Raw genomic sequence first — 24,913 nt, 5'->3', positions numbered from 1 at the left:
CATGTTTGCGGGGAACACCCGGCCTCACATAGAATCAAAGTGTGGTGGGGTAGATGTAAGAAAACATAAACCAGACGTTAAAACTTTTTTTATTGCGTGATCATTTTGCATCAATTCAATGCCATTTGTAAATTCTTTTTACAAACTTTTAAAAAATGTAGGTGGTACCCAACAGACAAATTCAGCGTGGGCAATTCTAAAAAGCACACATCAGCAGCCATAATTAGGTCAAAAGGTTAATAGGTCAACTCTTGACCCGTTTGCTTAGACCTGATAGTTATGTAAGTACCGTATTCTCTGGACTACACTGTACACTCCACACTACTTCTCCCCCATATTTTCAAATTTTAAAGTAAACATTGGTGGTGCATCTTACAACCTGGCCGTGTGCAGGCGTGTGTGCGCGCGACCAGATCTGTCTACCTTTATTGAAAGCGGGCACACGTTTTACGAGTCTCTCATTCTCCGGGGAATTCTCACAATCCGGAGAATACGGTAGTTTGCACTCGCCTCACCAACAACGTACAAAACGCGTGAATCACAACTCCCGCGTACAAATATATATGTACAATAAAAACACGAAAAAACATTTCCAAGTGATTCCATTGCGTATAAATAAAGCATTCGGAAAACTACTGGCAACGCCGACGAGAAGTATTTTCATTTGCAAACGTTCATCAGCTCGCGGTTTGTGCTAGGTTCCAGCAAATGGGTTTACCTACCATCACTCTCATGAATTATAACCTCAAAACGTTTAGCTTCTGCCAAGGCTCAGTGGTTTTAATGTGAGGAGTAATAGTACAGCGGAGGTCGTGCTGTGGCGCGCTCCCGATGGGGTTATTGGGTTTTTATCATGTGTTGTTTGGCACGATGTCCAACGTTTTGCTCCACATGCTTCTCGAAAAAAATGCCAGAACTTTCTTCAGAAACTGATCATCTAGCACGCGGAGCAAAATATCGGATATCAATGCGGACAACACGTGGTACAACCCAACCAACACATCATAGGCTTTAAAGTAGTGTAAAAAAAGATTAGGCTTGTCAAGAACGCATTAAAATCATTAGCACCATACGTAGCGAATAAAAACATTTAAAACTTAAAACACAGGAAGGCAGCAATGAATGGGCAGGTATTTTGCCCTTTTTCGAGTGGAAATGATAAGACTCATACAGAAGGGTGTCAGTTTTGTACGCTCCAATTTTCGAGATTATGAAAACTAAATTTACGACAAATGGCAGCCATCAACTTCAGCTGCGGAGGGACAGTGCGTGTTGGCCGGCGAATTTCTGCGTCGACAGAAAAAGGGCCACTTGCTCGTGCCAATTGTTTTTTTCTACCCAAGACGAATAAGAGCTGGACAAAACCGCTTTCTTCATTTACAGAACAAAGCAATGACCCAATGAGTTCCCCACCCGCATTTCTTCTGCAGGGAAGAACCATGGTCCCGAAATGAATGTAAACCAACTCGCTCCGTTTTTCCTCATTCGGACAATTTTAATGACACGTCTGGCGTCCGATGCCGCTTTTGCTCGCATGATCATGTGAAGAAGCCATTACATCACCACGTGCCGGAAAAGTTGTTGCCGAGTTCCGATCCACAGTGCCGTGGCATAATCATGCACTTTCCCCTTCTTGTAAAACAAGATACGCCAGTCTCTCGATGTATTTTTGGCACGAGTCGTGAAATTCCCAAGGGCAGGGATTTCCAAACCGTGGGTCATGACCCCCAAAGAGGGGACAGCAATCACTGCAGCTAAAATTAATGAATAAAAAACCCAAAACATGAGGACAACTCGGAGGGTCGATGCCCCTTCTGAGCGGAGTTCAAATTTAAAAATAGCTTGGGAATCACGAGTCGAGGGAGGTGGTTAAAAAGAGGAGACAAGGACTCCACAATCACCACTCAAAGCTGCAGTGCTCATGGAAAACAAGAGCACAGATAGCACAACGTATGTTTGCCGCGGTTACGCTGCAAAGCTCTCCGATGTGTTTGTGGGTCGCGCCGCACGTCGTTGGGAGCAACGTCCGACGTTTCGCACCACGTACTGGGAGCTCCGTGAAGAAACTTCACCGAGAAACTCCCGAGTACAGCACGTGCAGCGTGACTTACATCAGACATCAGTGACGAACATCCCGCGGTTCAACCCGAAAGCAGATCGGTGATCGCAGATTCATCGCGGCATACGAATACAAGGCAAGGCGTGCGAGCACCACGGTGCACATCATTAAAATTGCTTATTTTTTAATTTACATATCATTATTATTAGATACAAAAACATTTTAGATTGAAACATTTCGTGGAGTGCGTTGGAAGTGGCGAGTAAAAAAGAAATGCTATCTCATAAAATCTCTAACACCACTAGCAGATTCCCGCAATAATGCAGAAAAACAAGATTCTCTGCAGCTCAATGGCGATCGTGCCGTGGAGAATATGCTCGCTGGCAGATACGTGCATGTGCCCAACATTAACGTAGGAAGAATACAAAAATTAAATGAGCTTAGGTTTCGGGGCAATGGGTTTGCAATAATCCATCGATCGGCCTGAAACACTGGAAGACCACGTTCTGGAGTTAAAAGGCAGTGTTTTATCATGACGGTTTTCGTCAAAACTGCCCGTTCACCGTTAATGGACAGGTAAGCGTCACGTGACCAGGGCCATATGCCCCACGCGAAGCAGTTTTTTTTTTACTTTCTTTAACTTTCCAACCTTTTGACATCAGCTTCATTTACAACGACGCGAGGTCAAGTAGCACAGGCGGGAGTAACCACTGCGGCTGAAGAAACGTCCTCGTCGCAAAGAAGGATCCAGACGGTGAACGCTCATGGGTGCGTGCAGCGGGTGTGGCGTGCCGTGCTTATGTGTCACTTCTCAAAGTTCGTCCCGCGCGTTGGGGAAGAGATCACTTTCGCTTTGTTGTTCCGTGAAGAGCATCTTTATGAGGTCGTCGGCCTTGATTCGCTCCTGTGGCGGGGGGAGGGGGATTTAAAAAGACACACAAGCGTAATGTAAGGGGGGCGTGAAAGCCAGCGAAACGCATGAACCATTCCCACACACACCGTTTGAGACTCATGGCAAACAAAACATCCCAGGTTTCATCCTCTTCCATTTTAAGGACTCCCAGACAAGTAAAGTGTTTGGTTGTCTCGAGAGTTACATTGTCAGGATGACTTAGGACTATAGCGGGGCCCCTGTGGACTCTTGAGGGGTGGAGGACGGAGGGAGGGGGCAGGAGAGAGTTCCGTTATTTCCGGGGTCCGTACGCACGTCTGAACTATCGGTCAGCTCGGCTCTTGAGACCGAGGGCTAAGGAAGGCGCCGGGGGTGAAGGGGAATGGACCTCGTTGTTTAAGGAATATTATATAGCCTAGCAATACGATGGATATCGCTTCAGACGGAGGGAGGCAGAGAGGGAGGGAGGAATGGATGGGTAGGGTGGGGCACCTTCTCGCGGAAGATGGGGTTGAGCGTGAACCACAGCGCCATGGCGCAGCGCTGGCCCTTGGTGACGGCGCGAACACCGTGCGGGTTCTCTCCTCCCGACGAAAAGGCCACCATCCTGCCCGCCTGCGGAACCACCTCCGCCTGGGGGGGGGGTGGGGACGCAAGGAGGGAGATTTGGTGGTTAGGGGAACATCCGTTAGCGCCGCCATATTCAGTCATCTTCTCGAGCATCTTCATCTCGCAATAATTTTATCCAGCGTCATTAATTTTCCCTCCCACATGCATAATAAAGACTCATTCATGTCTGGAAATATATTTTTTATATACAGAGGACTGCAGAGTCTGGGCATTTGTTAGCGCCAGCTCACTGCCCGGATGCTGCCCATCCCCCTCTCGTTGGTGGTTCTGGCTCGCGCCTCCAGTCATTCTCACAGCTCGGGAGCGAGAGGACACTGAGCGACATCTGCGCGTTGCAAGTAAAAAAGTTACTATTTATCACCCACCCATTAGGCCTGTCAAGACTCATCAACCCTCCCCACCCAACACTCCCCTCCCACGCAGCAGCAACAACAACAGACGTAGCAGGAGCAGCTCCTTACCGTGACTGTGTCGGCATCCAACTCCGTGAAGACAAAATTCCCACCCTCGAAGCCTCCATTCAGGTACAAGATGGCGCTGCAGAGAGGAAACGCGTAAAACTCGTTGTGCAAAATAATATCATATCAAATGCACCGCACGATATACAGACAAAGATCCCCCGTATAGCCTTTACAGACTGTTGGAGCAAGTCCTGTTGGCAACCACCTATGAAAGCCGACATGGCACACGAGGGGGTGGGTGGCCAGCACCACGGCCTGCCACCTTTGTCTCCCGAGTGGCGATGTTTACACACCGCACCAGGCACTTATTTGAGGCTGAGTCGACCTCGAGGAGGCCCAGGACCGATTCAGATAATCATCACTGGTGTTGGTGGCTGTAAGCAGGAATCGAACTCGGGTCGCCGGGTTCGTAGTGCAGCGCGCTAACCGCTACACCACCGCTCCCCCACGGTACTCGCTCTCACACACACACACCCCCTAAGTTCCAGGCAACCCCACAACAGCTTCCCTCTGCGAGTCTCCCCGCGAGTCCCCTGCTATGTCCCCCACGCCACCTGTAGTCTCGGTAGAAGTAGGCCGGAGGTTCCTTTAGGCAGTTTTTGCTCTCGGGGTCCAGAACGCAGTTGTCGGCGTGGATCGGGTGGCTCAGGTCTGAGCGGTTGTCCTGTTGGCCTGGGGGGCACGGCGTGGCGCGTAGATTAAACATCGTCATGATCATCATCATCACCAGCAGCAACAACATAATCGTCGTTGTCTTTGTCATCAGCACCATCATCATTCTCATTTCACCGTCATGAGCGTAGTCATCATCACTGGTGTTGTCATCATCAATTTGATTATCATCATCACCAGCAGTAGCAACATCTTCATCATCACTGTCATATCTACCACCAATCGTCGTCGCGATCGCCACTGCCATCGTCAGAGATGGCATTACTGCATACTCGGAGCGTACTCCTGCGTGTATGTGTGTGTATATATATAAAAACATTCATTGGCTGAAAACATCTCAATATATCTACGCACCTACATGTGCGCGTTTGTACAAAGACCACCCATGTAGCCTTTAACAGACTAACAGCAAGTGCTGTTAGCGAGCACATTAAGGCCGGCACGGCACACAAAGACACACACGCACGCACACGAGCGGGAGGAGAGGGGAGGGGAGGGTACCTGCGATAGCCGTGCGGCACACTAGGTGCGTGTAGGAGAAGTAGAGCGGCACCTCAAGCCGGAAGTAGGACTCGAGGATGCTGCGCACGCGCTCGCTCACATCGTAGAACAGACGCGCCGTCTTCAGTGCGATGCGCCCCTCCTGTCCAAACTGCAACCACGGTGAAAGGTCAGTTCGTTCGCCAGAGAACATTTTTTTTATTATCATGATTGTGATTACGATTTTATACCCAGGAAAGAAAGCCTTGCCGAGTCTCATGACTATTTTCAGGCGGGTCCTACCAAGTTTTTCATAGTAGGAGGCAATGGTTGCTCTGTGTGTAATCCTTATCGATTAAATTACGGAGTAAGTTTTCAATAAGGCAAATTGTGACTGCGACACGAATACAATGTGATGGTTGATATAAGAAATGCTGTAGGGCTCCGAGTTTCCAAGGTATTTAAGCGCCATGCAAATGCGAATCAATACCCTAAATCTAACGTTGCCTACGTTTGTGCGAGCCGTGTATGTGTCGAACCCGTAATGGGGAGCGGTGGTACTGTGGCTAGCGCACTGCGTTACAAACGCGTCGTCCCCAGATCAATTCCCGCTCACAGCCAACATCGGTGATAATATCTGAACCGGTCCTGCGCCTCCCCCTAGGTCTTAAATGTGTACCTGGAGTGATGTGTAAACATTACTACTGGGGAGACAAAGGTGGCTGAGCGTGGTTCTGGTCACCCACCCCCTCGTATTCATGGGGCACCGCGGTGGCGAGATGTTAACTACCTCGCCTGGTATACAGGAAGTCGTGGGTTTGATTCTGAGCTTGACGCCTTTCTATTTGGAATTTGCATGTTCTCCCAATGGTCGTGTGGATTTTTTTCTGGGTCCTCCGGTTTTTCCACATTTAAAATCAATGTGCTATAAATTTGCACATGATAATAAGCCAATTCGTTGAGCTATCATTTGTGGGCCAGGTTGTTTCTGAAAAAGTGGGCCCTTACCTGGTAAAATAAAAATAGTTAATATTTGATAGATGCTCGCTAACAGCACTTGCCCTATAAGTCTGTTAAGGCTACATGGGGGATCTTTGTCTAACCCGCAGCGCCTTGTAAACGGTGATGCCATCAAACTTCTCGTTGGGCGTGTGAGGAGAGGGCTTGCCGCGGTAACCGTCACCCGAGGCTCCCGCCGTCTGAAGTTTAGGGTCAAGAGTTGGAACCGGGGTTAGGGGGTCAAACATCGCAACACGCTGGCAAAGTTACCATCGCCATCGTCGTCATCATCATCATCATCCCAGCCTCGACGAGCGAGTCGTGGAGCTGACAGCAGCCAAAACACGAGAATGGAACCGATACGTTGCATTCTACAAATAAATTCGACTTAACACTCACGAGGCATGCAAAGCATAGCGCTCATACGAATCGACTAGTTCCTGCTTTATGCAAATTATCTAATTACATTTGGGGGTAGGGGGGTGTGGGGGCACGGTGCGAGGGGGGGGCGACGACGCACGTTAACGAGCTCCAGCAGCTCGTTACTCTCTTCGGCCGTGATGACACCATCGAGCAGAGCGCGCTGCGATCCATTGAGAGCGCGCGAGTCCATGGTAAGCACCACGCCCGGGTACAGCAGCGGCCCACCTGTCCGTCAACAACAGCCGCGGCGGCCAATCAGTATTTGGCATTCACGATGGGGCGGGGGGGGGGGCACTTTGCGATCCCCGCGGCCAATCGATATCCCCCAGCCAATCAGCAATGCGCACATTATAGGAGATCCTTGGTGGGAACATATCAACTAACAGCCAATCGGCACACCCGTGGAAAACACACCGGAAAAGGGTGTCAACAATCCAATCGGCACGCAGTTTGAGAACAGGACAATCAATACACATCAGGGCAACAAACGAGCCAATCAGTAGGCGATCGTCCCGCTTTGGAGAAACGACCCAGCCAATCGGTGCTCACAAGCGACGCGGCAAATACAACCTGGTCAATCGGAGGGAGGGATGTGGCGTTGTGGGGAGGTCCGTACCTTCCTTGAAGAGCGACTCCAGCTGCGTGTGCTCGCGCGTCTTCTCCTCCACCATCTCCTCGATCTCGCGCATCAGGCTCCCGATCTCCTCCGAGATGCGCGACGTTGCGCTCCGCTCCGTCCTGCATCGCACAGGCACCGTCGTCGCCATCGTTCCCATTCATCACCATCATCATCGACATCGTCACCATCATTACCATCATCATCATCATCGTCACCATCACTGATTATCACGACCATCGTCACCACCGATATCAACATGAACAACGTCACACAAAGTGGGCCTACTCTTGCAAATTACGTCAGGGATCTTTAATGTCCACTGTGAGGTATTACTGCCACCAGCACCTTCCCCCCATTCCCCCCATTCCCCCCCCCCCACAGCGTCGCCCACAGTGAACAGTGAACGCGAGGTCAAACGAAAGTGCTGACCTCTGTCGCTGCAGGAGGCTCTGAGGCTTCACAGAGTCAGGGGTCCAGGTGTCCTGGGCAGCAGGAGGTACAGCAGGGGAGACACGAGGGTCTAAGTTAACCCAGCTCATCACTCAAGCAGTCGACCGAGCAGTCAACCGATCAGTTAACCAGTTATTCAGCCGACTTTCAATCATCCCGTCAATCATTCCACCAGTTGATAATCAGTCAACCAATCAGCCAACCAACAATCAATCAATCCATCAACCAGTTAATCAGTCAACCAATCGATCCACCAGTTCATCAGCCAACCAATGAGTAATTGGCACCTGCCGTGTACACATCTCCAGTTGCGCCACCTCGCACGCAATGGTTGAACGGACTCAACACGCACGTTGCGGTAATTCACAGGTGAACTTAGCACGTTCAAAAACTGAAAGAATGGACAAATGCTTCAGAAGATGATCAAAACAGATAAGTGCACATTAAGGGTGTATCGATTGTAGCCCCCCCCACTCCCCCCACCTGCCCCCCCGCTCCCCGACTATCAAGGCCCCGATGCATTTCAAGAAGCTCCCCCCCCCACCCTCGCCGTCACAGACGGACGGACAGAGCCGAAGCTTTGTAAATAGGAAGTCGGACGAATGGATGAATTGCCCGTTTGCGAATTTGCGTGCGTGGCATATGTAGTTTTGTTAATGATTTCATTATTATTGTTGTTGTTGTTGTGCTTTTACGATGGTGAATGTCTACGCGGCAGTAACGAGCCACGCCACTCACGGGATCCAGGAAGGTGGTGGCGAAGGCCTCGCTGGCGAAGAACAGCATCTCCTTCTCGAGCAGCGAGCGCTGCACGTAGCTCGCCACTTCCTGCACCACACGACCGTTTTACCGTCAGCACCGTCGGCTGTGGTGGTGGGTGTCATTTCTGTGGTGGTAGAAGTGGTGGTGGTAGTAGTGGTCCTGCTGTTGGTGATTGTGCTAGTGCTGGTGGTAGTGCTGGTGATGGTGCAATAGTTCTAGTGCTAGTGGTGGTGGAAGTGCTAGTGGATGTGGTGGTAGTGCTAGTGGTGGTGCTAGTGCTAGTGGTGCTGCTGGTAATACAAGTGCTGGTAGTGCTAGTGGTGCTTCTGGTAATACAAGTGATGATGGTGGTAGTGCAAGTGGTGGTGCTCGTGGTTGTGTGAATGTCGGCGCTCACCTTGCGGGGCTCGATTCCGGCGCTCTCCGCCTCCCCCAGCGTGGCCACGTAGAAGCGCTCGTTCTGCTGCATGATCTCGTCGTCCGGGCGGAACAGCAGGTAGGAGCGCGTGCACGCGATGGCGCTCTCCAGCTCCTCCACTGCCGGCGGCGTCGCACGCGGGACAGGGAGCACGGCGCGCCGGTGAGCGGCGCAAGCACGACGGCGCAGGGCGAGGTGGGGGTCGGGGGGCAGTGATTTATGCTGGTGATAGTCGTGGTGACGCTGGTGATAGTCGTGGTGATGCTGGTCATAGTCGTGGTGATGCTGGCGATAGTCGTGGTGATGCTGGTCATAGTCGTGGTGATGCTGGCGATAGTCGTGGTGATGCTGGTGATAGTGCTGGTGATGCTGGTGATAGTCGTGGTGATGCTGGTCATAGCGGTGGTCTTGTCTAACAGCGGTAGTGGTGGTGCTATTGATAGCGCTCGTCATGAAGCTGGTTGTGCTGGAGGTGCTGGCAGCGCAGCAGCAGCAGCGGCGGAGGCGGCGGCGGTGGTGGTATTCATGGCATTGGTGCTGCTGTTGGTGCCGCTAGTGGCGGTGCTCGGGGGGGGGTGACGACAATGGACGCGGGCCACGTTCACAACAGCTGCCAAGCCATGGGCATCGACAGGGACCTGCACCGGGAGCGCCCGGCTCGCAAACTCACTCTTGTAGTACGCGAACTGCAGGTAGTTGTAATGCGCCGGCAGGAAGTCCTCGATGGGCGCCGTGCGCCCGGGACGGGTGGACAACTCTCGGGCGCAGTTATGCCGGCAATTCAGCACCTGCACGTAGTGGTCTGCGAAGGGAGGAGGGCAGCAACGTGGGGCTCAAGTCAGCCGCGGCATTCCGTGTTCTCGGGTAAAAGGACGGGCGGCGGCGGCGGCACGTGGCCCGCGATCCAGCATTGTGGAGGAAGGAGGCGAGGGAGGGTTGGCGGATCGTCGCACAGACGTTGTTGAGAAACTCCCGTCCCCCGTGGGCGTCGAGGAGGAGCCCGCTAGCCCCGGCTCTGCCAGGTGAAGGCGGAACGGCAAAAATGTGGACTCCACCTGTTTCCGTCTGGGTTTACACCGGGCACTCTGGTTTCCGCCCACATGTAAAGACGAATTGGTGGCTGCCCATCCAAGCACTATCCAGTCTCAAGGCCCGCTGCCTAGCTTCCGAGATCGCACGGGATGGTGCGGACTGGGAGAGACTTGGGTCACAGCTTGCAAAGAGGATTGTAGCCGAAATTTTACATTTCACCGTTTACCTGCACGCTAATCACTGTATTGAGTGGTGGAGGCCCTCTAATCCAGCAGTGGATTGACCACGGGCTGCACACGTACAAATCTTTTCACAGTCAACTCGCTCAAATAATATTTTGCACTTTTGCTATTTTCCACGGCTTCCCGCTTCCATCGAGGTCCATCACGTTTACTGAGATTTCGCATTCGAGTTATCGATCGTTTTCCCCACCCCCACATTCAACTCGCGCGGCCTGCTCCCAACGCTCACCGGCCATGGCCTGGTAGAGGTCCGAGTTGTAGTCCAGGTAGGCGTAGCCGTCGAAGTCGAAGGGGCCCTCGCACTGCGCGCGGCACTCCGAGTCCGCGGCGAAATACTCGTCCACCGCCAGCTCCATGTACTCCACGGCGAGCGGGAACTCCTCCGCTGCGTAGCGCTCCACGCCCTGCTGGAACGCGTCCTGTGTCCCGCGCACGCCGTCATGCGCACGCGCACGCATACGCCTTGCTGGAAAGTGTCCTGCCTTCCGAAAGACATGTACTCGTGCGTGTCCGTGTCTGCGCGGCTGTGTCTGCGCATGCGCGCGATTCCCCTCGTGTATCCGCATGTTCCCCCCTCCCGCGTCCCCACATGTCCCTCTCCCACGTGTCCCGCCTGTCCTCCTCCCGCCTGTCCTCCTCCCGCGTGTCCTTCTCCCACGTGTCCTTCTCCCACGTGTCCTTCTCCCACGTGTCCCGCGTGTCCTTCTCCCACGTGTCCCCGCGTGTCCCCCTCCCATGTCCTCTGCTTCCCGCGTGTCCCTACTCACGAGATGCGGCCGCGCCTCGCGGTCGACGAAGTGCTGCGCCTCCACATTGTACACCTGGCGGTAGTACTCCAGGTTCTGCCTCATCTCCGTGTGCTCAGGGTTCCACACCGAGAACGTGTGCGCTGCTGCCGCCGCCGCCGCCAGGTTGTCCATCTGGGCCGGTACACGGGGGGATCACGACGTGCGGCATGGGGAGACGGGGATCAGAGCGTGAGAAACGGGGATCAGGCCGTGGGACGTGGGGACATGGGGATCAGTGCGTGGGACGCGTGGATCAGAGCGTGAGAAACGGGGATCGTCAGGCCGTGGGACATGGGGACATGGGGACATGGGGATCAGTGCGTGGGTCGCGGGGATCAGAGCGTGAGAAACGGGGATCAGGGCGTGGGACATGGGGACATGGGGATTAGGACGTGGGACATGGGGATGAGGCTATGGGACACGGGGACTTGGGGATCAGTGCGTGGGACGCGGGGATCAGGACGTAAGCCACGGGGATCAGGACGTGGGATTTAAGACATTAAATAATGTAAGTGGACAAATGACGGGACACTGGAGACAATGGAGACACGGGACTCTGGGAGACAGCAAGTGGGACACGAGACACAGGACACCTGGAGACACGGGACGAAGGACGTACGCTGTAATTCCAAAAAATGCAACACACCGCTACAAAGCGTTCCGAATTCCACGGCAAGAACTCTTCCTCATAAGTAAAACAACAGATTATGTTAGAACCGGAGAAGATATGACTTAAAGTGTTCGGTAACAACTCGTTTCAGCCACGAAAAAACACGGAGCCGCCGTATTTTGGCACAACGATTAGAAAAATATTATTTTCCAACCGTAAATTATCCTACGTCAAAGCTCTTTTATTATTGTTATTACTACAAGCAATGCGGGGGAGATGAGGAATCGCTGAACAGCGCATGTGCCGTTTTTGCACCACAGTTGTGGAACAGATTACCCGGAAATAGTGTTCATGTGCCCATAGACCATCGGTTTGAGAAAGAATTAAAGACACATTTGCGTGCGTCTTGCGTATGAACGACCGAGCTTGTTTGTTCCCATTTGTCCGTGTGTATTGTCTAACACCGTGCTGCTTGCGAGGATTGTCAAAGGTCTGCAATCACTTTACGGAGAAATTATCTCAAATACCAATACCCGCCATTCGCCACCAAGTGACGACGTCACGACGGCGCCCGTGCCAGGCCAAGTGCACTTTATCTGAAATACCCCCCCCACCCACACCCCCCCCACCCACACCCCCCCCCACCCACACCCCCCCCCACCCACACCCCCTCCCCCACCCCCCCACCCACACCCCCCCACCCACACCCCCCCCAGCCACACCCCCTCCCCCACCCCGCAGAACGCTCTTTAAAAAAAGGGGGACTGCGCCGCATTGTTTATTTGTCTCTCCATCTCTCATTCTGCTCCAGGAAACGCTGGACAAGCGTTTCAAGCTGGCATCCCCTGGGCTGTTGCCCTCGGTACACAGACGGACAGACGGGACGGGAGAGATGAGCAAGACAGGGCAAAGGATGAACAGACAGGCGGACGGATAGTCAGACAGGGAAGGAGAGTGGGAGGGAAGGCAACCGGCCAATTTTGGTTGATGCAAGCGGTGCAAAATCTTTTCTGGAATCCTTCAAGCGCCCGTCCCACGCCACGACTACGTGCTCGCTCTCGCGTTCTGCTCGCCCTTGCACGATCGCACGCACGATCGCACGCACGATCGCACGCACGCACGCGCGCACACACACACACATATGCCCCACTTCACTGGCTGCCCCTGGGGCGTCAGCGGGAGAGTTCGGGGCAAAAGTGAAACGCGGGTGCGGGGTAGAACGGGGAAAAGTTTCCACCGATGCTTAAATCGCGGGGGGGGGGGAGGGCGTGTGGGGGGGTGGAAGGGTGGGGGCACCCAGGGGACGGGGACATTACGTCGACGTAGGAAAACGCTCCGTCGGTCGGGATATTTGAGATTCTTTTTGCCGAGACCGACTCGGGCGTTGGGTTACGTCCGGAGGGGAGGGAGGGGAGCCCTCGCACGGCCCGCGACCTCGTTTGGCGCGACACGCGGCCTGCAAACGATAAATATTTATCGGCTCTACGGTGGCTTCTTGGGGTGCTGTGATTTAGTTCTCCCACGTGGGGGGTTTCGCGGCCGTGCTGTGTAGTATAGCTCTGAGCTGTCTTCGTCAGATCGTGCCCGCGCGTCGTTCCGACACGATGTCCGACGTTTCGCTCCGCGTGCCGCCGCCAGGAGCTCTCTTCAGGAGGAACCGAATCCCAGTCCCTTGAACGTGCGGTACCGCCCGAAAACACATCGCGGCCACAACCGCGACAACCTACGTGGCGGTAATGTTCATCAGTCGCTGCAAGAGCATCTCAGCCGCACTCATCGGGAACTAGAGGGGGAGAATATTATTGACCTGGCAAAAATTAACAGTGTTTGGTCACAACGATCAATCGTATTTTGTCTCATTGTCCAGATTTCTCCATGTTTATGTTTTACGAGTGTTTTAATGTGATAGCGTTCCCGAGTGGCAGATTTGTGCCAGACAGATGGCGGCATGTGTTCAACAAAAAATAAAATTGACTCGACTTCGATCGCTGGAAGGGCCTCTCTCTCTGCAGTGACGGAAGAGAACGAGGTGCACGTGGTCGTCCGCCACAGGTATCTGAATGTACGATTTGTCCCTCGCCAAGGAGAAGATTCCCCGCCCGCGGGTTACATGGCAGACAATTCTGCAGCGTGCAGGTCAAGAGGTCGCGTGCAGGTCAAGAGGTCGCGTGCAGGTCAAGAGGTCATCACGGCCAAATGGCATGGTTGCGAGATGATGTCACATGTTAACGATGTCATTGGGGTGTGCGTGCACGGCATCCGATGTCGCCGCCGCGGGACAAGGGCTTGCCATTTTAACGGTGGGAGTGTTTTTTTTTTTAAATCGTTAAGTTTCGGTTGTTGTCTTACAGGGCAAGTCCCTACTCGCAACACGACTGAATGGTAAAATGTAATTCGTGCCATACGCCTCATCTTTGACGAGCTTTAGTGACAAATCGAGACTCGCTGTGCACACGAGACAGACGTTACAGATGAGCCAGGCAGTGCAAGGGACAGTCTAAATTAAACACCCCCTTTACAGACAGGCAGACAGACAGGCAGGCAGATGGAAAGAGCCGATGCAGAGAGCCGTTTAACGTCCGTGAGTCTTGGGACTCGGCGAGAATTTTCTGGGATTTTAAACAAAAAAAAAAACGGTCAGGCCTGCCTGAGAAGATGTGGTTTTGTTAAGGCTGGGCTACTGCCCCGACCACCATCCCCACCCCCCGCGAAAATCTGCTCATAGTCAGCGTCCGCACCTATGTCATCCGTCTGGCATTTTCGCTTTGTAGATTTGTAAGGTCATATTTTCCACTGACTTAATAACGTCATGCGCCCGCCCGCACGCGCGCACGCACGTACGCACCGTTACTTTTTTTTTCCCCAACGCTACTTTTAAAGCCGAGCCAACGCTCAATTGTCCACGGTCATGGTCTTCGCCATCTTCATCATCGTGTGGCCGACGTCGACGAAGAGCAATGGCCGTGATTCTACATCGAGGTGGTTAACGATACAGATAAGCACACCAGTAGTGTGCGAGGTGGTGCGTCACGGCTGTGATGATGCCTCCTCCTCCCTCCTTGGTATTTGTGAAATCGGGCCATTGAGTCGTCATGTAATTTTCCCGTGGCTGTCTCTGCACGCTGGCTGGAGAGTTTTTTTTATTTTCTATTTGTGAATTATTGTCATCATGAAGTGACCACATCTGCTCCTGCTGCTGGTGCTGGCCCATGGTTTGTGCAGTGGATGCGGTTCAGGGGTTGTGGCCCATGATCTCCTCGGGAGATTGAGGCCCGGGAATCTCGTGTGACGCGTAGTCTTTCACGCAGGAGGAGTTTATTTTTGACCTTGGGGGAACGCGGTGGGGAAATGGCAAAGCCCACATCAAAACAAACACAGGGAATACAAAGCAGATGTAAATTGGGTGGTGGAGGGGGTGGGGAGATCGTCAGCCACTGCTGGATGAAGACTGCCACCAAAATCGCCGTTGACTTGCCAACGAGTCTGCGGTCCAGCGGGCAGTGAGTCGCTGGCCCCCCGATGAGTAAGGAGCAGCGGATAAGAGAGCCTGCTTGCGTCTTTGACGCACAGGCAAGACAGACACTCTCTCCTCGCACTGGGCCCATACCTGCGGCTAGCCGGCCAATCGGCCGGCCGAGCAAGCAAGCGGCCGGAACACAAAAGGAGCCGGTGTTACCGGCGGGTAACCGCACCGTGCCGGCCCAGGGCGCACGCCAGCACGCCCCTACCGATGACAACCCGTGGTCGACTCTTACACTGCTGGGGTGGGGGGGGGAATTTTAATCCTGAAATTCAATCCCGAGACGGAACAGACGCGTACTGTGTGTACACACACACACACAATGAAAGTAACTATCCAACGCTCGTCCCAAATGTATTAAATTAAAATTATAATAAAGGGATTTGAACTCGCGACCTTTCCGTGCGAAGGTCGAGCGGTCCCGCTTTCTACCGGCTACATCGTCGCACTCCACCATCGTCATCGCCAGCCATAATTCCACTGCTGGATGAAGGCCTCCCCACCAAACCTCTCGCAGTCCTGCGGGATTACAATTCACCCAGCACCTGCCGAGCGATTCTCGACCATCGTCAAACTGCGCCAATGGGGGGGGGGGTGGGGGTGGGGGCACATTACTCGGTCCACTGACAATGGGTAAAGTGTACTAGTGTAAGTAAGTGTTTACGTGCAAAAAATAATTCTGATAATGACCAGATTTGGCTACATTCAGGCCAAAAATCTACTTTCCAACCCTCCTTCTTGAAAACCATTGGAACTTCGAGCATCGGTTCGCTCGCTCTCGCGCTCGCTCGCTGTCGGTTCGGCGCGTTCACCGCGCGAACAGAGAGGGGGGCAATTTTTTTTTTTAAAAAAACCTCAACGGCTCGCATCCACGCAGAAATAAGCCAGCCGTGGATTTGAACACGAGCGATCCCACAACCAAGAGCTACACAGCGAATGAATATGGGCGCCGTCAAACAAACACAAAGATCCCCCCCCCCCCACCCATATTACCGTTAACAAGACTGTTGGGGCGAGCGCCTACGATGAAGGCCGTTACGACACACTAAGGGGTGGGTGGACAGCACCACTCCCGACCCCCTTTGTCTCCCGAGTGGCGATGTTCAAACATCGCGGCAGGTACTCATTTGAGGCTGAATCGACCTAGGGGAGTCCCAGGACTGGTTCAGATAATAGTCACCGGCGTTGTTGGCCGTGGGTGGAAATTGAACTCAGGTAGCCGGGTTTGCAGCACAGGGTGCTAACCGCGACACGACTGCTCCCCACACACACCACAGACATCATGAGCAGCAGCAGCAGCGACATCACGAGCCATGGTTAATCCACTGCTGGACGTGACCCCCTGCAGCCAATGCAGGTGCTGCCACGCACATGAGAGAGGGTGGCGGTAGCGATGCTGCGAACATTCTAGGCTCTGTGTGCGCCGCGCGGGGCGAGCGAATGAATGGACATTCCACCGCGCGCCTGCCCTGCCGGGAATGCGCGGCAGACGATGGACGTTGCTTAATCTGAAACACAGCCAGGTTAGAGGAGACCCCAGGGCACGGCGGGGGGGGGGGTTCACGATGTGGAGGGGAGGGACGGATCGGGTTAGGGAAGGGCAAGTGGGTGAGCGAGCGGGCGATCGAATGAGTGCTGTGGGGGTGAGCTAGGGTTAGGGGTTTACATCAACTCTGTCCCCTAACCCTTTATGGTATGGCAGCCGACCCAATCAAGACCTCTGGTCCTAACCCCACCCCCATCCTACGACTAACCCAGGTTATGAAGGCCACAGCACACAGTGTGCGGGAGAGCGATCACATGTCCACAACTCTAGTCCACGCGGTGTTGGTAAAGTCATAGTCTCACGATGACCATAAGTGTATGTTGTCTTCGCGGTGCAACACCGACGTTTCCCCGTGCACATTATAAATTTATCCTGCACGGTATCCACGCCGACAGCCTGCGCTCCCCCTAAAAGACTTTCGGGGGGGTGACGGGTTGGGTTGAGCGGTGGGTTGGTGGCTGCAACTAAAATCTAAACAAGAGCCGTCAACTGTCAAGTAAATATTTAAGAAGCCTTCGGAGACACTCGCCAGTGGAGAGGGGTGGGGAGGGCCAAGCGGCACGGCCTCGAGAGAGATGGAACACACAACTCATCGTCGGCAACATCATCATCGCCATCATCAGCCTTGGTCTATCCGCTGCTAGAGAAAGGCATCCGCAAGCTATCGCCATCTCCCCTCACAGTCTTGCGATGGCATGATCCATCACGGTTACTGAACACGGGTGCAAGGGCCCAAAAATGCTAGGCAGCCAATGGCAAACGGCACGACCGCACACTTTTGTAGTTGAGAATGACGATGGGAACGATGGGAACCTGCCATCCCGTGGGCGGTGAAGGGCCCGGTGGCGGCACAAGGCTACGGAACAGCGTCGTGCAACATGGAACGCTATGCTATCGTTCCGGGTTTTTCAGCTTTTAAACTTGAGCTGTTGCTCCCACGTTTTTAACACTTTCCAAGCGAGGCGGAAAGCGTTTACACACCATCTCTGTCCGTCTGCCCTATCCATAACTTGCTGGCCTGCCCATACTGGACAACTGTGAAAAAGAGCTTCATAGTGCATTGGATTCCTCCTGCAGTATAATTAAAGATTCTGATAATGAAGGGGGCCTGATGGACTCTCATAGAGATCATGCACTATGCATGACACCTTAGTATACACGAGTGTTGCTATTAGGAACTAACCCGATTGTAAAGTCAGACAAACTGGCCAGGGCTTTGCCCAAAACTTGGGAGACAAACAAAACCAGAGCCAAGAGGGCTGTGTGCAAATATGCAAAGGCGTTTTGCCCTGACAGCTCCCCGTCAAGTTTCCGGACTTGCTAATTAAATGGAACAAATAGCAAACCACAGTAAACCCACTGTGGTCTGCGCTCCTTCAACGAAGGAGGAACAACAAACAGCAAAACGACGCAAACTCTCTCTCTGCTGAAACCCCTAGTCGTGGCCAACAGCAGACGTCGGCATTTGACATTTTGCTCATTAATGCATTTCTGCAATCTTACGCAAGAATAGACAATTGCATTTCGAAGACAAGCGCGTGTTTCAAAGCGTCGTATAAGTCCACGCATATGCATGTAATATCCTCATCTTTATCGACGACATCCAATTGGAGTGGGGCAGCGTTCAATTCCCAGCCATGGCTGACGTACGCGCGGCTCGAATGTGACATTGAATTAGATGGACAGGAATCCGGGTCTCCAAGGGATTTTGGAATTCTCCCCAATTCCCAATTTTTTGTTCCTGGGTCTCCAAGGAATTTTGGAATTCTCCCAAATTCCCTGAGGAGGTGAAATTCCAGATGGGATGGCAGAGAGGCAGGAAAGAGATAGAGAGAGACACTACAGATTGAATTGTGATGGGTGGGTTCATGGATAGGTGGATTGGTGGGTGGTTTGATGGGTTTGTGAGTGGGTGGGACAGACTAAGGGGTGGCACCTTGTAGTGCCAAGATAAGCAATGCGAGATCACAAAGGGCAGTGGTTTCTAACCATCCTGGAGACAAGTGGACAACTGTCAATCCCCGACAGTTTTTCGCAGGTCGGATTTGCCACGGTTTCCCTGGGCCGCTTCCCATGGCGTTGCGGAGCACCGGCCGCCCATGGACCACCGGTTGGGAGTCACCGATATAGAAGAGATCGTGATTGGTCGGGTCGGGTAGGGTTGGGTTGGCTGGACTAGGGGAGGGTAGGGCAGGTCAGGGGATGGCACCTTGAAGTAGAAAAGAGATGGGGAGAGAAATCCCACAGCGGGCCTCAGTGATGGGTTGGTTCAAGTCAGGGTTATTTGTTTAACCAGCTGAGAATTTAAGAAGAGACCAGGATAGAGGATTTGACCTGGGCCATAAAAATGCAGCAATTAAGCAAACGGTAATGAAACAGTTGGGTGGTTGATTGGATGGGTGGTTGGTTGGGTGGGTGATTGTGTGGGTGGGTGGATGGTTGGGTGGATGGTTGGGTGCTTGGTTGGGTGTATGGTTGGGTGCATGGTTGGGTGGATGGTTGGGTGGATGGTTGGTTGGATGGTTGGGTGCATGGTTGGGTGCATGGTTGGGTGCATGGTTGGGTCGGTGGATGGTTGGGTGCATGGTTGGGTGGGTGGATGGTTGGGTGCATGGTTGGGTGGGTGGATGGTTGGGTGCATGGATGGTTGGGTGCATGGATGGTTGGGTGGATGGTTGGTTGCTTGATTGGGTGGTTGTTTGGGTAGGCAGGGGGGGCGCACGCACCTTGAAGTATGCGAGCTGCAGGTAGTTGTAGGGGCTGCGCTTGCGGAACTCCAGCTGCGTCTCCTCGGAGACAAGGTGCAGCGACGCGGGGCCCAGCGCCTGCTCGAGGCACGAGTGCAGGCAGTGCGCGCGTCGCACCACGGCCTCCAGCAGCCGCAGGTCCCACATCCTCCACTCCCCGCGGTCCCCCTCAGCCTGCACGGCTACGCAAGGGGGAAGGCGCACGTGGGCAGTGGCATCGCTAAGCAAAATAGGTTCGAGCAAGCATGACTGCTGACGAGACACCGAATGTCAAAACCGGTCTGCCGTTTGCCGTGTGCTGAACCAATGCCGCTGAAATCATGCACTCCCAGAAGGCCGTGTGGCTGATGGGATTGATAGAAACATATATATCAGTTCAAGTTCTGATAATAACACAAAAAGCTCATCACTCTAATAAAACTATTAAAATAATGTCAATTATAATTAAGTCTTATAACGTAATTATTTCACACAGCTGTGATACAATAACGTTTGGACACTTCTTCTGCGTGCAACGTTTGAGGTCACGTGGTGGGGGTTTCCCGGGCACTCTGGTTTCACCCCATATGCCAAACGCTCATATAACAGCAAGAGAATCAGCCAAATATGCCAATACCGGATCTTCCGGAGACTCAAAATGGGTAAATAAATGGCACTGTGTGATCACAGGCACACACCAAGTCTGATGTTGTGGGTGTGTGACTGTGTCCGTCTCTCTAAAATTGAAAAACGCTTCAATAAACACAAAACACTCCCGGTTGTTAGAGATAAATTGGCCAAACATACTACACAGATCTCCGATTAGCACGGTTGGCTACGTACGGTGCGAAAAGAAATTCAACATATGTACATAGATCCCGTTCTGAAAATCCCCGAGACCAAGCGAGTCTCTCCCACTTCCGCCCCAGTTGCCCGTCGATCCCACAGCAAACACACAACGCCCCACTGTCTCGTTTTCTTAATGGCCCACACATTTCTCCACACAGCGCCCGCTGCCAGGGTGGTGGCGGTGGGCGGCGGAGAGTCAAGGGTGCCACGGTGGCGAGATGTCAACTCCCTCGCTTGGTACGCAAAGGTCGTGGGGGTTCGACTACACACCCCAACGCCTGTATATTTGGAGTTTGCACGTGTCTCTCTCCACCTGGTCACGTGGGTTTCTCTCTGGGTCCTCGGGTTTTTTCCCTCTGCATTTTAGAATCAATATCACACGTAAATGTACTACACTTCATCGTCAAAATAAATCATTATCAAATTTTCCCTTCACACAAATACACTTTTATCAACCTAAAACATTCTAAAGCAACTCATTATGCATACAAATTTTAAAGGAGCGCCCCACGGTTTTATTTTTTAGTGACAAATGTCCAAAAATATTATGATCAGCTGGTGACGGCTGAATTTTTTTTATTTTTAACTTTGAGTGGACTTTAAAATAAAACCGTTGTTTTTTACTTTTTTTAAGGAGTTTATTTCACTCTACACCCGAGCCACGCCCACCACGAGCCAGACCGGCACGGCTCAGGAAATAACCACTTTGGTTTTTTTCCATTGCAGAACCAGAGCCGTGGTGGATGACATCATACACAAGGAACGTGTTTGTTGTTATTATTACTGCTACGTTTGTTAAATCCAGGAACGCCTCACCGAGTCACAAGACAATTTTACAGGAGGGTCCTGTCAGGAATTTCGCAGTCGAGGGCGCTGTTGCTGTATAGCTCTTTTTCCAGGTCGCTTCTGTAAAAGGAGCTATACAGCTCAGTGGGCCTCTACCTGGTAAAATAAAAAATAAAATTGATAGCTCATCGAAGTGACGTATCATGTGGAAATGTATACCAGCCAAATAATCGAAACACATGTTTCTAAACGTGGAGAGAAAAAAAACCTCGAGGACCTGTAGAAAAGAAATCCACACGATACCAGGGAGAACTCCAAATACACGGACATGAAGGATCGGGATCGAACCCACGACCTCCTGCATACCAGGCGAGGAAGTTAACATCTCCTCGCCACCGCAGCACGCCGCTCCATAGCGGCAGGGGCTCCACTAGGACGAGCTCCGGAGAGCCCGTCTGCTGGAAAAGGGTTTCTCAGGCCTATACTTCCATACTGGGACGACAGCTTGGGGGGCCCGTCCATAAATGACGTCACGCGATTTTGGACGATTTTTGACCACACCCCCCCCCCTTCCTCGTCACACGGCGTCACAAAAAGTCAGACCCCCCCCCCACCTCAAATATGACGTCACAATGCTCTGCCCCCACCCCCCCCCCAAAACCATATTTCCATTTTGAAAATAAAACATGCTTCAAATCTCTTTAAACTATTGTCATTGTAGTTCGTATTTAATGTGGCGCTGCACTCTGATGTTGTAGGAGTGTTGTTATAACAATTCTATATTTAAATTTTGATTTAAAGCTTTCGTGACTGCAGGGATTCATATTCTTGGTTCTTTCGGTAAAGTCACGTACAAGGGAAACAATACAATTATAAAAATATAAAACAATAAAATTCTCACGACGTTTCGACTGCAACACAAGCAATCATCATCAGGTGTGAAAACCACAACAAGAAAAATTGGAAAAAAGTCGCGGTTTTTTAAAGTATTATTTTATTGTTTCCCTTCTACGTGACTTTACCGAAAGAACCAAGAATATAACTCTATATTTATTTAAAGTTGCGTATTTTGATGTGACGTCACATTTCCCAAACCCCCCCTCGTCACAAAAATCTGACCCCCCCCCCCCCCCAGGTGCGTGACGTCATTTATGGACGGCCCCTTGGAAGACGAGACGGGGGAGTACCCACACTTTAGCCCACCCAACCCATCACAACTGCTGGGTGGACAGAGGCTGCATTAGGAGATTTTTAAAAAAACTCCCCACCGCTGCTGTGTGGCGATGGCAGATGTATGAAAATGGTGCAAGAGAAAATGTTGGCGTGGTGGGGTTTCATGAACACAGGAACCACACACACACAGTGATGACATTCCTGAGAGAGAATGTGGCTGAGTTAGTCGCGGTGGTAGTGGTGGCGGTAGTTGTGGTGGTAGTGGTGGCGGTAGTTGTGGTGGTAGTGGTGGCGGTAGTTGTGGTGGTGGTGGCGGTAGTTGTGGTGGCGGTAGTTGTGGTGGTAGTGGTGGCGGTAGTTGTGGTGGTAGTGGTGGCGGTAGTTGTGGTGGTGGTGGTGGCGGTAGTTGTGGTGGTAGTGGTGGCGGTAGTTGTGGCGGTAGTGGTGGCGGTAGTTGTGGTGGTGGCGGTAGTTGTGGTGGTAGTGGTGGCGGTGGTGGTGGTGGCGGTAGTTGCGGTGGTGGTGGTGGCGGTAGTTGTGGTAGTGGTGGCGGTGGTGGTGGTGTCGGTGGTAGTAGTTCTGGCCGAGTGCCTCACGGGGAGGGAGGTTTCACGGTGGTCGTGTTCGAAGACAAGGAACCGATCGATATCCTGGGGGTTTCGGAAACCTGCGATTTATTCGATTCCTACAATCGCGTAATTTGGTTTCTTACGATCGTGACAAAAACGGTTGATTGCGATTGCTCATTGTGTTGTCGTGATTGCCATAGATTTCTATGTTATACAGTTAATTGCACGCTAACGCAAAATAAATTATGTATTTTTAACATGCCTTCATATGCTACAAATATGCACACGTGTGCGCACTGTATGCACGTACAATACTGTACGCACACGTGTACACCCTCTGCATACTGCACGCGCAAACTGTACACGCACTGTATGCAGGCGCACTGTGTGCGACTGTACTTTGCGCGTACAGTATGCACGTCAGCATACTGCACGAGCATACTGTACACCCTGCGCGCGTACAGTATATACTGTACTGTGCACACTACACTCTGCACGTGCGCACTGTTACAAGCACACGACAAAGATCCCCCGTGTAGCCTGAACAGACTGTCGGGGCAAGTGCTGTTAGCGAGCAGCTTGTAGCAGGCCAACACCACGCCCGGCCGCCTTTGTCTCCCCCAGTGGCGACGTTTATACTACACACCGCACCAGGTATTCATTTGTGGCCGAGTCGACCCAGGGGAGGCCCAGCACCGGTTCAGGTGATCTATCACTGGTGTTGGTGGCCGTGAGCTGGAATCGAACTTTGGGATCGCCGAGTTCGTGGCGCTCCCCACACCAACACAGTACACACACCACAACAACAAACAACAACAACGGTATATGTGTACTGTGTGCACTTAGTACAGGACTGCTGTTGAGGGCGACCTTAGGGCGACTTGGCAGAGTTGACACAACAGAAAGTCGTCATCGTCGCCCGCCAAAGTTTCACTCGAATGTTCGCCTCGCTCCGGGAACAACAAGTTGGCTCTCACCATCACCACCACCACCGCCACTTCCACAATCACCATCACCGTCATTACCACAATTGCCACGAAGGATTATCCACATCACCGTTATCATCACCGCTGCCATCATCACTTCGCCATGACCACCATCATCAGTCAACATCACTAACGTCGCAATTGCGATATCACCACCACCCTCACTCATATTACCGTTATAATCACCACTAACCACCAATATCACTATCGCGCCATCGTTATCATTCACAACTGTTATCGCCATGGCCATCTTCACCACAAATTGGTGTCACCACGGCCACCATCAATACTATGACCACCATAGTCACTATCACCATTCTACCATTAACATCACCAAAACTGTCACCACCATCGATATCTTCACCGCAATCATCACCTGGGATTGCCACTACCATCATCATCAACACCGCTATCAACATCACCATCGCCAAAAGCAGCAGTATCATGATCCAACACCGCTATCACCACCGCCAATCAATCACCTGGTGTCGCGACCACCATCACATAACAACAACAAAACCTCAGCTGGTCGCGCTTGTAGCAGCGACAACAACAACAAAGCTGTACCATGGAAGGCGCTGTGGTTGGTGCAGCGCTGCCCGCAGACGACAGTGAGGCGGCGCCGCTCGGCGTGGTTGCGCAGCGCCTGCTCCATGGTGGACACCACGGCCCGCCAATCGCCCCTGTGGTACGCCTCCACGCCGCTGTCGAACAGCAGGTCGTAGGGCTGCAGGGTGGACGCTCTGGCGTCCTCCGTCGACGCAACTTCCACGGTGGAGACCGGCGCCAGCGTCACCACCACCATCACCACCACCACCATCATCACCATCGTCGTCGTCGTTGTCGTGAAAAGCAGCAGGGGCGAGCGCCGAGCGCTTGCGCTGTCCGTCCGGGTCATGGTCTGGGCTTGGCTGGCCCGAGTCACTCGAGCGTGCGAGACGGCGAGACGAGCCGGGAGGACGAGGTGGCTGACCCCAAGGCCGCTTCTTAGCTCCGGCTTCTCGTTTCTGGACTGCCCGCCTCGGAATCCCGTTGCTTAAAAATTAGCCGGGTGGCTGAGCGGTATTGGCTGGGTTGGGGAGGGGGTCTTGGATCTGTCCCACAGAATGTGCACTCCGCCTCCCCCTCTCCCCTCCTATACAGTACTCCTCCCACTCCTCCTCCTCCCACTCTCTCCTCCGGTTCCCTTCTCTCCTCTCTCCTTGTGCGCCCACTTTCTCC

The 24,913-nt window shown here is 52.7% G+C and overlaps 1 protein-coding gene across 1 annotated transcript; it reads right to left on the bottom strand.

Moving 5' to 3' along the window:
• Nucleotides 1–73: 73 nt before the first annotated feature.
• P3H1 (prolyl 3-hydroxylase 1) lies at nucleotides 74–24,913 on the bottom strand. Its single transcript, XM_032962143.2, has 16 exons — nucleotides 24,260–24,913; nucleotides 19,330–19,532; nucleotides 10,907–11,059; nucleotides 10,369–10,558; nucleotides 9,536–9,667; nucleotides 8,845–8,984; nucleotides 8,424–8,513; nucleotides 7,665–7,717; nucleotides 7,233–7,354; nucleotides 6,714–6,841; nucleotides 6,298–6,393; nucleotides 5,216–5,366; nucleotides 4,597–4,714; nucleotides 4,043–4,118; nucleotides 3,444–3,584; nucleotides 74–2,963 (listed from the first exon to the last, which is right to left on the bottom strand). Exons 1-16 carry the CDS (start codon nucleotides 24,588–24,590, stop codon nucleotides 2,871–2,873), a joined length of 2,217 nt encoding a protein of 738 aa, XP_032818034.2. The 5' UTR covers nucleotides 24,591–24,913; the 3' UTR covers nucleotides 74–2,870.

This window comes from Petromyzon marinus, chromosome 28, assembly GCF_048934315.1.
Source record: "Petromyzon marinus isolate PM22_M1 ecotype Great Lakes invasive population chromosome 28, UKy_Petmar_22M1.pri1.0, whole genome shotgun sequence".
In the NCBI taxonomy this organism is placed as follows: domain Eukaryota; kingdom Metazoa; phylum Chordata; class Hyperoartia; order Petromyzontiformes; family Petromyzontidae; genus Petromyzon; species Petromyzon marinus.
This window is presented reverse-complemented; position numbering and strand designations above follow the sequence as displayed.